We start from the raw sequence: 13,140 nt of genomic DNA, 5'->3' as shown, positions 1-13,140 counted from the left end.
CGTGCATAGTGCACACTTTCCACTGCCAACGTTGATTTTCCACAGACTATTTCCCCCTGACCTGACCTGACCTCGCTCCAACACCTAGACTGACACCCTGCCATTCAGCTGTAGGGACAACATTGGTAATACAGGCTACTGAAAAGCTGCAATACACTCAACTCTATCATCTTGGGTATGACATACAATACATGGGAGTGACCACAAGGGGACAGTATGTAGAACAATTGACTGCAGACCCTTCTTTACCATTCTATACATTCCAAATGGCACCCTATTCCCTATATTGCACTATTGTACTAATTTTGACCAGGGCCCATAGGGCTATTTGGGATTCAGACCTTATCTTTATGTGCAGGCCACTGGGCTCCATGCTACTGACACCAAGTAATTGAGAATCATGAGATGTGCCTATAATGTCACAGAGCACTTGGTCATCCTGTTCTAAATTCAGGACTGCTCATCCTCAGACAACTGATCAAACTGAGCCTCTCCACCGCCGACGATCATCCAGACTGCCCTTTCCTTTGTGCTCCAGATCAGACCTGAGCCGTGTCCCAAACGGTACTCTATTCCATTTATAGTGCACTACTTTTGACCAGGGCCCTATAGGGCTGGGAATAGGGTGCCATTTGAGATGCACCCCTGCAGGGGATGAGATATGTTCTAGAATATTAAAAGCCAGGTACCCTCCTCCAGTGAACACGAATACGCCTCTCTATCGCAGGATCCAGGAAGCTACATCAGAAGCTGAGGTTCTGAGTAAAAAAGGATTCCTTTAGCACACGGAGAGAGAGAGCAGAAAGCAGGGAGCTGTCAGTGTCTCTGATTAATGTGTCTTTGATCGATGAAATGCCTTGCGGCTACTTTAGTTCACTTCCAAACTACTTTGAAGTAACACCAGAATTACAGTAGCTTGTTTCCCCTCGTTATTGTTTCACATAATAACCAAGTTAGGTGACATTTTACAGTAACACTTTCAACTGTCCCCTTTTGCTCTTATACCTGTGTAGTAACCAAGTTACTCTTCCAACACTGTGTTCACATGTTAACAGTGGTTTTTGTATTTGGGCACAAACAGAGAGTTGTAGGCAGGCAAAGAAACAGTAAAAAACAGCAGGAGAGGGGCTGTTTATGCTGTTACCCATCACCTATTAGCCGCCTCATTTTGTCTCATTTTTCTGCCTGGTAGGTGACAGTATCACGGGGTAATTTGACAACACTGTCATTAACACTGTCTGGCACACCACAGAGAGAAAGACCAAGGCTGAGGTGGTGGTGCTCACTCACTGTATCTTTTACATAGCGTGGTCCAAGTGTCAGCCTAACCTCAGCTCAGCTGGCACTTGTAGTAACAGTTTCAAACAGGTAGTCAAAGAGAGAAAGCGTCAGACTGGCTGGCAAAGTAGAACTTTCAGTCTGTTGCTAGGCAGCACGTCGATAGTTTTTTTTTTGTCTGAAGGATGACAGTATTTAGACATTAGGAGTGCCGTAAAAATACATGTCATATCAGGCCTAATAGATGCAATTTCTTTCACATAAAATAAAGCTTTGTGGCTCAATTTATCTCACAACACCAATACATTATAGACTGGTTACTGGTGAAGAAAACACCTTAAATATGGACAATGTGTTGCTGTGGTGTGTAGAACCACTTGTGCGCTATTGGTTTTCATTGGTTGGTAAGTGTGACTGAGTGAGTTATGAGGGGTGTGAACAGCAACCCCTATAATACAACATACCTCCCTCATGCCCCTGGCATGCCTACTATGTCATCAGTTAGATCAAACGAATCAAATATCCACGAGGAAAAAACATGAACGGTTTATAATAATCCCTCAAACATGTGTAATCAGGTCAAGAGAGGTAGAACCATCAAATGATAGTCTGAGGGGCTATGTCCATTCTGGTGAATCTATGGGAAGAACAACATTCGTGAAAGTGTGTTCACCTCAAGGTTGGGATGCTCCCATATGCTCTAGACTGGAGCAGCTGAACTGGACAGATGGAGTTCCTGGACATAGTGTTTATCCATACAGCCCATCATACAGTTTGCACTTTCCTCATTTAAAACGAGTCAATCCCTGTCTTAGGAGGGTGTTCCAATGACATATGGCCTGTTAAATCAGGTCACACTCAGGCGGCAACCAGCGCAGACAAAACACAGACTGAGAGCTTAGCTGAGCTGGGCCAAAAATGGTTTACCTATGAATATGATTTTCCCCCATAGCACACGGCATTATTATATTCCTATCAGAATGAGATTAGAGACTAGGCCACATTTCAAATGAGGAAAAGGCCACCACACAGACAGGAAATTAGTATGGCTGAGTCCCAAATGGCACCCTATTCCATATTTTGACCAGGGCTGAAAGGGCTCTGGTCAAAAGTAGTGCTCTATAATGGGAAGAAAGTGTCATATGGGACGCAGCCTAAGCAAATTCTTTCTGAGGGAGTAGAGGCCCAAAGAGAGCACACAGGAAGTGAGGTGGACACCATCTCACAAGCTGTGTCTGGCTGTGTTGTTCTCTTAGCTATTATTTCCTGTGGCTGTGTATTCAGAACTGACCACCTGTTGCCACCTGTACATTCTATACCATAGAAATATACTGCTCAACAAAAATAAAGGGAACACTTAAACAACACATCCTAGATCTGAATGAAAGAAATAATCTTATTAAATACTTTTTTCTTTACATAGTTGAATGTGCTGACAACAAAATCACACAAAAATAATCAATGGAAATCCAATTCATCAACCCATGGAGGTCTGGATTTGGAGTCACACTCAAAATTAAAGTGGAAAACCACACTACAGGCTGATCCAACTTTGATGTAATGTCCTTAAAACAAGTCAAAATGAGGCTCAGTAGTGTGTGTGGCCTCCACGTGCCTGTATGACCTCCCTACAACGCCTGGGCATGCTCCTGATGAGGTGGCAGATGGTCTCCTGAGGGATCTCCTCCCAGACCTGGACTAAAGTATCCGCCAACTCCTGGACAGTCTGGTGCAACGTGGCGTTGGTGGATGGAGCGAGACATGATGTCCCAGATGTGCTCAATTGGATTCAGGTCTGGGGAATGGGCGGGCCAGTCCATAGCATCAATGCCTTCCTCTTGCAGGAACTGCTGACACACTCCAGCCACACGAGGTCTAGCATTGCCTTGCATTAGGAGGAACCCAGGGCCAACCGCACCAGCATATGGTCTCACAAGGGGTCTGAGGATCTCATCTCGGTACCTAATGGCAGTCAGGCTACCTCTGGCGAGCACACGGAGGGCTGTGCGGCCCCCCAAAGAAATGCCACCCCACACCATGACTGACCCACCGCCAAACTGGTCATGCTGGAGGATGTTGCAGGCAGCAGAACGTTCTCCATGGCGTCTCCAGACTCTGTCACGTCTGTCACGTGCTCAGTGTGAACCTGCTTTCATCTGTGAAGAGCACAGGGCGCCAGTGGCGAATTTGCCAATCTTGGTGTTCTCTGGCAAATGCCAAACGTCCTGCACAGTGTTGGGCTGTAAGCACAACCCAACACCTGTGGACGTCGGGCCTTCATACCACCCTCATGGAGTCTGTTTCTGACCGTTTGAGCAGACACATGCACATTTGTGGCCTGCTGGAGGTCATTTTGCAGGTCTCTGGCAGTGCTCCTTCTTGCACAAAGGCGGAGGTAGCGGTCCTGCTGCTGGGTTGTTGCCCTCCTACGGCCTCCTCCACGTCTCCTGATGTACTGGCCTGTCTCCTGGTAGCGCCTCCATGCTCTGGACACTACGCTGACAGACACAACAAACCTTCATGCCACAGCTCGCATTGATGTGCTATCCTGGATGAGCTGCACTACCTGAGCCACTTGTGTGGGTTGTAGACTCCGTCTCATGCTACCACTAGAGTGAAAGCATCGCCAGCATTCAAAAGTGACCAAAACATCAGCCAGGAAGCATAGGAACTGAGAAGTGGTCTGTGGTCCCCACCTGCAGAACCACTCCTTTATTGGGGGTGTCTTGCTAATTGCCTATAATTTCTACCTGTTGTCTATTCCATTTGCACAACAGCATGTGAAATGTATTGTCAATCAGTGTTGCTTCCTAAGTGGACAGTTTGATTTCACAGAAGTGTGATTGACTTGGAGTTACATTGTGTTGTTTAAGTGTTCCCTTTATTTTTTTGAGCAGTATATAATCTATTTATAGTCCTGTGTTCTGAAGCAACCATTCAAATAGGAGAAGCGAGGAGAAATTGATCGTCATCACTTTCTCTGAAATTGTGCCATGAATGTCCACTTTCCTTTCAGATGAAATATATTTGAGCTTTGATTTGTGATCTCTATTTTACAGTTGTATGGTTACTTTCTGAAAGAAATGAAAATAGCTTACCGTTGACACAGATCTCGTATGGAGTGCACAACTCGTTCTCAAACAGACAACCTGTTGGAAAAGAGGAGAAAATAACAAAAGAAGTACATTAAAAGCGCAATATGAAATCATAATAGTATCTTCAAGGAAATAAAACATGTTGGGCAGATTAGTTTGTACATTATTCCCAAAATTCATTCAACTAATAAGCATAGAGCAAGACCTTTAAACAGGTCAATATTCGCAAAGCCGCGGGGCCAGACGGATTAGCAGGACGTGTACTCAAAGCATACACGGACCAACTGGCAAGTGTCTTCATTGACCTTTTCAACCTCTCCCTGACCGAGTCTGTAACACCTACATGTTTTTAACAGACCAGCAAAGTCCTTGTGCCCAAGAAAGCGAATGTAACCTACTTAAATGATTACCGCCCCGTAGCACTCACGTCGGGAGCCAGGACGTGATTTGAAAGGCTGGTCATGGCTCACATCAACACCATCATGAAGGAAACCCAAGACCCACTCCAATTCGTATACCGCCCCAACAGATCCACAGATGATGCAATCTCAATCGCACTCCACACTGCCCTTTCCCACTTGGACAAAAATAACACCTATGTGAGAATGCTGTTCATTGACTACAGCTCAGCAATTAACACCATAGTACTCACAAAGCTCATCACTAAGCTAAGGACCCTGGGACTAAACTGCTATCGCACGGCAAGCGGTAGAGGAGCGCCAAGTCTGGGACCAAATGGCTCCTTATTAACAGCTTCTACCCCCAAGCCATAAGCCTGCTGAACAATTAATCAAATGGCCACCAGGACTATTTACATTGACCCCCCCTTTGTTTTTACACTGCTGCTATTTGCTGTTTATTATCTATACATAGTCACTTTACAAATTACCTCGACTAACCTGTATCCCCGCACATTGACTCGGTACCGGTACCGCCTGTATATAGCCTCGTTATTGTTATGTAATTTTCTTGTGTTACTTTTTTCATTGAACATTTTTAATTTAGTTTATTTAGTAAATATTTTCTCAACTCTATTTCTTGAAATGCATTGTTGGTTAAGGGCTTTTAAGTAAGCATTTCACGGTAATGTCTACACCTGTTGTATTCAGCGCAAGTGACAAATACGATTTCATTTGATTACATCATCAGGTAAAAGGTATATATATATCTTCATAATGTCATGATATCGTAAGACCCATCAACAGTTGCCTACATATTGTACTGTATATCTCAGCTTTTTATAGATAGCTAAGTCTAGAAAAAGAGCTGAGATGTACAATATAATATCCCAGTGGTGTCACCTTCCTGCATGGATGGGCGACTTGGTGTCATGGATTACAGCGTCATGCAGCACTGCGTTTCACAGCTACAGCAGATAAACAGCACAGCCATGGGGCCATTATCCTAAGTTAACATTTAACACAAATGTCCCAAATGGCACCCTACTCCCTACATAGTGCACAAGTGATACACTAAATGGAGAATTGGGTGCCATTTTGGACACACCCACAGTGTTCCAGGGTGATCCATCAACACAAAGGAGCAGGCTGCTGGGGGCTGCTGTTTCTGTATTTATATTTAAGTCATTTAGCAAAAGAATACCTTTTGAGGAGGTAGAGTTTTAGACGTTTTCGGGAAGATGGGCAAGGAATCTGCTGTCCTAGCTTTAGGGGGAGGCTGGTTCCAACGTTGGGGTACCATGCACTGCTTAATTTGAACTGTATCCTGCCGGAACAGAATCCGGTACCTCTCAGATTTTACTTTCTTTGTTCCGGCACCTATTTGCATGAATCCGGTACCTCTCGGGGCATGATTTATTAATTGTTTCACTGTTCGCACTGTAGACATTCTAATGAAAGCAATCATCATTAAATCAAGTTGCCTCCTCGTTATTTATCCCGCCCCCCAGAAAGACCATCATGTAAAAGCGCAGTGATCCTTCTGTGTAATCATCCTATCCTGCCACACAGATTCCAGACCTGCTCTCTTATTTGTACATAGAGGTTATGGGGAGGGCCGGTGGGGTAAGTAACTGATCTTGACACAGGTCTTGTTAGTGGTGGTCAGCTAGTGAAGAGGTCCCTACGTAATCACATTACATAGCCTAGGCTAGTCATCTCCCTACTGAATTTGAATCGTGGGAAAGACAAATAAAAACGGATAAGAAAAGGCAATAGAGTTTGGTGACATTTCTCAAGTCCAAAAGTCCAGAGAAAGATGGTGAACCGAACCCAGAACGAGCCAGAGAACTGTCTGTGCCGGAGGAGAGGAGTGAGGGGCAAACTGTTCCTGATGGCGATGTCTTAGCTAGCAGCACTGCTAATCCTGCCAGTTCAGCATCACCACTGGCACCTCCACTAGATAGTAGGCCTACTACAAAGTCAGACTCAGCGGGAGAGGGGGAGCTGGGGGGGGATGGGGGCAGTACATACACCGACGAAGTGCTCGGAGCAGGTGTAATTTGCAGTTCAAGAACAAGCAAACATATAATGAGCTGTAGAACATGCAAAAAAGGTAGGGGAGCTTGGGTCTAGAAACGACTGGAGGGATTAAACTAGCAGAAGAGTGGGTGGAATGTACAGTAAGTTATCATCCTATGCATCAGACGTAAAAAAAAACAACAAAGAGCTCTCAGAAAAAGTTTTTTGAACATACCCGAAACAAGGCGCATTTGATGGCAGCAAGCCTTGTAGACAAGGTTAATGAAGACACCCATGTTATAGGTAACACTCAAAATGAAAAAATAGACACTACAGCCAGAGTCTTCAGAGCAGCCTTAGAAAGAGGCTAAATGTCAGCCACAGGCCCGCTCATGGCCTTGAGCCAGAAATTGACTCTCAGGAGTTAAATGGATTTGACATGGGGAGAGTCATTGTGGGAGGTTTTGAAAACTAAGGTAGGACATTTTCTTTTCTTTACAAATTTGTTCTGTACTGTGAAGGTAATCTGAATGTGCTTCATATTATCACAAAAGGCAGGAGGCCTATATATTCTCATATGTGTTCTGCTGTAGTCTACATTTATTTATTTTATTTGAAGTTATATTCCGATATTGTGATCTTTGTTCTACTGCTACATTGATGTCTTGAAAATGATATGAAATTGGGGTCTAGTAAGCCCCACAGCTGAGTATGTGTGCATATGGTGGGTGTTCTGCAGTGTCGTCTAAAAATGTTGCTGTACATTGATGTCTAGAAAATTATGCTATAAGAAATTCAGACTTGTGTAAGCCCCGCAGCTATACTCAAGTATGTGGGCATACTGCAGTGACATCTAAAATGCTTTGAATTAATCAGCACCTTGGAGAGTGCTGTCTGTTTCACCACCATAGACAGTAGGCTACTTGGCTGTTTTCTCTGCCTGCTGCGCTGCTACGTTGTGTTTTTTACACTTTTTTTTTCAATGTGTTCCGGTACCTCAGAGCCCCCCGGATAACCCCCCCCCCCAGCTTTCGCGCTCACTGTGTGTTCCGGGACTTTCTGATTTACAAATTAAGCATTGGTGTCAGGACAGAGAAGAGCTTGGACTGGGCTGAGTGGGTGATACCCTCCCATAAGGGTGGGAGGGCCGAGAGACCAGAGGTGGCAAAATGGAGTGCTCGGGTTGGGGTGTAGGGTTTGAGCAGAGCCTGAAGGTAGGGAGGGGCAGTTCTTCTTGCTTCTCCGTAGGAAAGTACCATGGTCTTGTAGTGGATGCGACCTTCGACTGGAAGTCAGTGGAGTGTGTGGAGTAGCAGGGTGACATGAGAGAACTTGGGAAGGTTGAACACCAGGCGGACTGCAGTGTTCTGGATAAGTTGCAGAGGTTTGATGACACAAGCGGGGAACCCAGCCAACAGCAAGTTGCGAATGGTCCAGATGGGAGATGACAAGTGCCTGGATTAGGATCTGCGCTGCTTCCTGTGTGAAGTAGGGTCGTACTCTACGGATGTTGTAGAGCATCAACCTGCAGGAGCGAGTCACTGCTTTGATGTTTGCAGAGAATGACAGGGTCACAGGGTCCAAGGTTATTTGCACTCTGGGCGGGGGACACCGTGGGGTTGTTAACAATGATGGAGAGGTCTTGGACTGGGCAGACCTTTCCTGGACAAGCTCTGTCTTGTCGAGGTTGAGTTTGATGTGGTGGGCCGGTAGTGAGAGTACGTGGTGCAGACACAGATACTCTCCATATCACCTGGAAGGAACGGCCTGCCAGGTAGGATGCAATCCAAGAGTGTGCAGAACCTGAGACGCCCTGAGAGAGTGGAGAGGAGGATCTGATGGTTCACGGTGTTGAAGGTAGCGGATAGATCTAGGAGGATGAGAACAGAGGAGAGAGAGTCAGCTTTGGCAGGGCAGAGAGCCTCCGTGACACAGAGAAGAGCAGTCTTGAAGCCTGACTGGTTAGGGTCAAGAAGATTGTTCTTAGAGAGATGGTGAGAGAATTGGTCAGAGACAGCACGCTCAAGAACAAAAAGAAGAGATACCGGTCTGTAGTTTTTGACATCAGAGGAGTCGGGTGTTGGTTTCTTAAGGAGGGGAGCGACTCCGGCCTTTTTTAAGTCAGAGGGTCGCAGCCAGTGGTCATAGATGAGTTGATGAGGGAAGTGAGGAAGGGGAGAAGGTCTCCAGAAGGGAGGAGAGGATGGGGTCGAGCAGGCAGGTTGTCGGGTGGCTGGACCTCACGAGTCATATAATTTAATCTGGAGAGAGGGGAGAAGGAGGTCAAGGCGTAGGATAGTTCTGTGGGAGTGGGAGATGTATACATTTAGCACAGCACTCCAGCGGAGGAGTATTTTAAATTTCTGCTTACCAGGAATCTGGCAATACACACTGACTTCAGGCTGTTTCAGACAAATCTTTACACCTGTCATAGATCTAAAGGAGGGGTGCAGTGAAGGAGGAGGGGGGAAAGAGGGAAAGGAGAGGAGAGAAGAGGAGGAGAGGAGAGGAGGGAAGAGGGGGAAAGGAGAGGGGGGAAGGGGGAAAGGAGAGGAGGGGAGGGGAGAGGGGGAAAGGAGGGGAGAGGGGGAAAGGAGAGGGGGAAAGAGAGGAGAGGGGGAAAGGAGAGGGGAGGGGAGAGGATGGGAAAGGAGAGGAGGGAAGAGGAGGGGAGAAGGTATGAGGGAAGAGGGAGAAAGGAGGGGAGAAGGTGTTAGGAGAAAGCAGGTGACAGCGCTGCAGCCAGGAGAGGGGTGGGCCTAACAGGCACAATTGTTCTCTCTCCAAGAACCAACTTGACACCCCCCTTACCTTCCCTAGGATACCATGTATAACCCTATTCATAAATCCATTTTGAACTGCAGTATTTCATCGCTCTCAGGCTGGGCCCAGTAACTGTATGACATGGGAATGGGATGTGGGCGGCTGCATGGATCCACTTTCCTCAATGTTGCAGTTTCCACGAGTTGATATAGTTTGTTATCTCTAGGTTTTTATGACTCATTTTCTCCCAAGTGCTTCCTGAACACATATTTTCACATATTTTTGTTTGTTTAGTGTGGTGTGGAGCTGCTGGAATTCTAAGTCTGTCTCCCAAATGGCACCATATTCCCTATGTAGTGCACTACTTTTGACCAGAGCCCTGTGGGATTAGGGTGCCATTTGGGATGCAGATAATGTGTCTCATTGCTGTCATACTGCAGCAGCACCCCACCCCCACTGGTCGCACACTCCATAGGGCACATAAGACACCCCAGGCAGGTAGGTATGGCAAATTAGCAATCTGACATTATGGAGATTGAAGACACGACATGTGATGTGCATCATACATACAGTAAGTCACCACCTTCTGTAGTTGGTGTTTCTACAGCCTTTGTGCTGCTGTGAAGCCATTACACACACGCCAGGAACACTCACTAAAGTAAGAGTATGTGTGTTTGAAATTTAATTTTTTTAAAGTACGGAAATGTTTTTAAGTATTGAATAATAGTGCTCTTTTGAAGTGGCGTGTGAATGGAGAGTTCAGGTGTACTTGTATGACTAAGAAGAGCTACACATACTATCTTAGTCAGTATGGCTACATGCACGACGGACGGACGGACGGACGGACAGACAGACAGACTCACACTCCTTTTTATTTTGGGCCTGCTACTGACGAAGGAGTCAGCTCTACTCCGCTCCTTCCTGTGTCTGTGAGTGGGCTGCTGAAGGAGGAGAAGACAGCACCTAAACTAACACGAGGAGGAGAGCTGGCATATTGATCAACCTAATGAGCACCAGAAGAAACCTTGGGGGAAACTAAGGGAGACTGGAGTTGAATGTGAGGCTAAGTTATAACCTGAACACTTTGGTAACACTTTAGTGCTGATATGTAGAGCGTTATGCCTCTTTATGACATGCATATAAAATCTTTCTGAAGGTTTTTTTAAACGCTACATAACACCACTAAGTAAAGTGTAACCAAAATGTGTTTTATACAGCCACACCACACTGAAAGATGTAACTACTAAAAACACAGTAATATAAAAAAATAAGTCATTCTGACAAATGAATCAATAACAACACTGTGGGTGATTTGCCACACGGGCTGTCTGTGATTTGGTATTTACTGGCAAATTAGTCAAGTTTGACCATCTGGAAAATGAGATCTCTGTATAGAAGACAGTTAAACATCTCTTGTGTTTATTGGTATCATCAAGAAGCATTGAAAAGCTCATCCCAGCTAACTGACCGCTATCGACCAAAGTACTGCCTCCTAAAATGTATCCTTTTATTCCTATTAACATTGAGGAAAGTGTCAAAGAGCAACTAACTCTGGGTAGCACTAGTCAGGCAAATTAGACATTTTCAGACAAACTTCAGCTCAAACCCCCATCTCTACTGTGTCCATTGTCTATAAAGTCTGCGTCCCGTGACTGACATAACGTTTGTTTAAATAATCGTTGAAGACTGAGAGAGCCTGGCCACACCTAAGCATGGCTACACCTACAGAATATACAAAGACTGATCAAGAGAGCAAAGATGATGTTGATTAGCCAGTTCATTGGCTAACGTTGGAGTTCAGCTAGCCATGGTTGGCGGTCATCAGCTATCCCTTAGCTCGAAAAGCTATCGCCAGTTTTGGACAGCGCTACTCAGACCAGAGCATACCGGACCTATTTTCTCTCCATATCCCCGGATTTCTACCGCAGGCTCTGGACATTTACACCTGGATCTTGCAGGTAGCTAGCTGCTACCCGAGTGACTATTGGCTAACGTCGGTCCCGGAGCTAACATCAATTATTCCGGAGCTAGCGAGCTGAAGAGTTCCATCAGCCACTCCTGGGCTACAATCACCTATCCGGACCCGTTTTACTGCCGATGCGGAGCCCCATCGGGCCTTCACGACTGGACTACAGACGTTATCTGCCCGAGGGAGTTATCCAACTGGCCCCTCCGTTGCGACGTAACCTGAACGCCCATCTGCGGCCCGCTAATCGTTAGCTGTCTTATCGGCTGCTATCTGAATAGGTCTATCGGACAATTTTCTTGGGCCACTATAACTATAACTATTTGGACTGGTCCCCCCACCACACGGAACCCCACTCATCTACAGACGGAAATGCACGAGGTGGCTAAATACAGACCTCCCTCCATCTTCTGCCAGCTTGCTACCTATGGCCCGGCTAGCTGTCTGAATCTCACTGGACCCTTATGATCACTCGGCTAAGCATGCCTTGTCCATTGCTGTTCTGGTTAGTGTTTATTGGCTTATTTCACTGTAGAGCCTCTAGCCCTGCTCATTATACCTTATCCAACCTTTGAGTTCCACCACCCACACATGCTATGTCATCTTCTGGTTTCAATGATGTTTCTAGAGACAATATCTCTCTCATCATCACTCAATGCCTAGGTTTACCTCCACTGTATTCACATCCTACCATACCTTTGTCTGTACATTATACCTTGAAGCTATTTTATCGCCCCCAGAAACCTGCTCCTTTTACTCTCTATTCCGGACGTCATAGACGACCAATTCTCATAGCTTTTATCCGTACCCTTATCCTACTCCTCCTCTGTTCCTCTGGTGATGTAGAGGTGAATCCAGGCCCTACAGTGCCTAGCTCCACTACTATTCCCCAGGCGCTCTCTTTTGATGACTTCTGTAACCGTAACAGCCTTGGTTTCATGCATGTTAACACGAGAAGCCTCCTCCCTATGTTTGTGCTAAAGCAGTGAATAAAACACTCTGCCAACCTGGATGTCCTAGCCGTGTCTGAATCCTGGCTTAGGAAGTCCACCAAAAACTCTGAAATCTTCATCCCTAACTACAACATTTTCAGACAAGATAGAATGGCCAAAGGGGGCGGTGTTGCAATCTACTGCAGAGATAGCCTGCAGAGTTCTGTCCTACTATCCAGGTCTGTACCCAAACAATTTGAACTTCTACTTTTAAAAATCCATCTCTCTAAAAACAAGTCTCTCACCATTGCCTCCTGCTATAGACCACCCTCTGCCCCCAGCTGTGCTCTGGACACCATATGTGAAATGATTGCCCCCCATCTATCTTCAGAGCTCGTGCTGCTAGGTGACCTAAACTGGGACATGTTTAACACCCCAGCCATCCTACAATCTAAGCTTGATGCCCTCAATCTCACACAAATTATCAATGAACCTACCAGGTACAACCCCAAAGCCGTAAACACGGACACCCTCATCGATATCATCCTAACCAACTTGCCCTCTAAATACACCTCTGCTGTTTTCAACCAAGATCTCAGTGATCACTGCCTCATTGCCTGCATCCGTAATGGGTCAGCGGTCAAACAACCTCCACTCATCACTGTCAAACGCTCCCTGAAACATTT

At 45.9% G+C, this 13,140-nt stretch overlaps 1 protein-coding gene across 2 annotated transcripts in view; it reads right to left on the bottom strand.

Annotated features, from left to right (window-relative positions):
- Positions 1–13,140, bottom strand: part of LOC106568821 (receptor-type tyrosine-protein phosphatase N2) — a 149,199-nt gene that overhangs the window by 122,735 nt on the left and 13,324 nt on the right. For both annotated transcript variants that reach the window (XM_014139506.2, XM_045694068.1), the window contains one exon: positions 4,377–4,427. In XM_014139506.2, coding sequence (XP_013994981.2) covers positions 4,377–4,427 — 51 coding nt within the window. The remainder of the gene's footprint in view (positions 1–4,376; positions 4,428–13,140) is intronic.

Source organism: Salmo salar, chromosome ssa14 (genome assembly GCF_905237065.1).
Source record: "Salmo salar chromosome ssa14, Ssal_v3.1, whole genome shotgun sequence".
NCBI classification, from domain to species: domain Eukaryota; kingdom Metazoa; phylum Chordata; class Actinopteri; order Salmoniformes; family Salmonidae; genus Salmo; species Salmo salar.
This window is presented reverse-complemented; position numbering and strand designations above follow the sequence as displayed.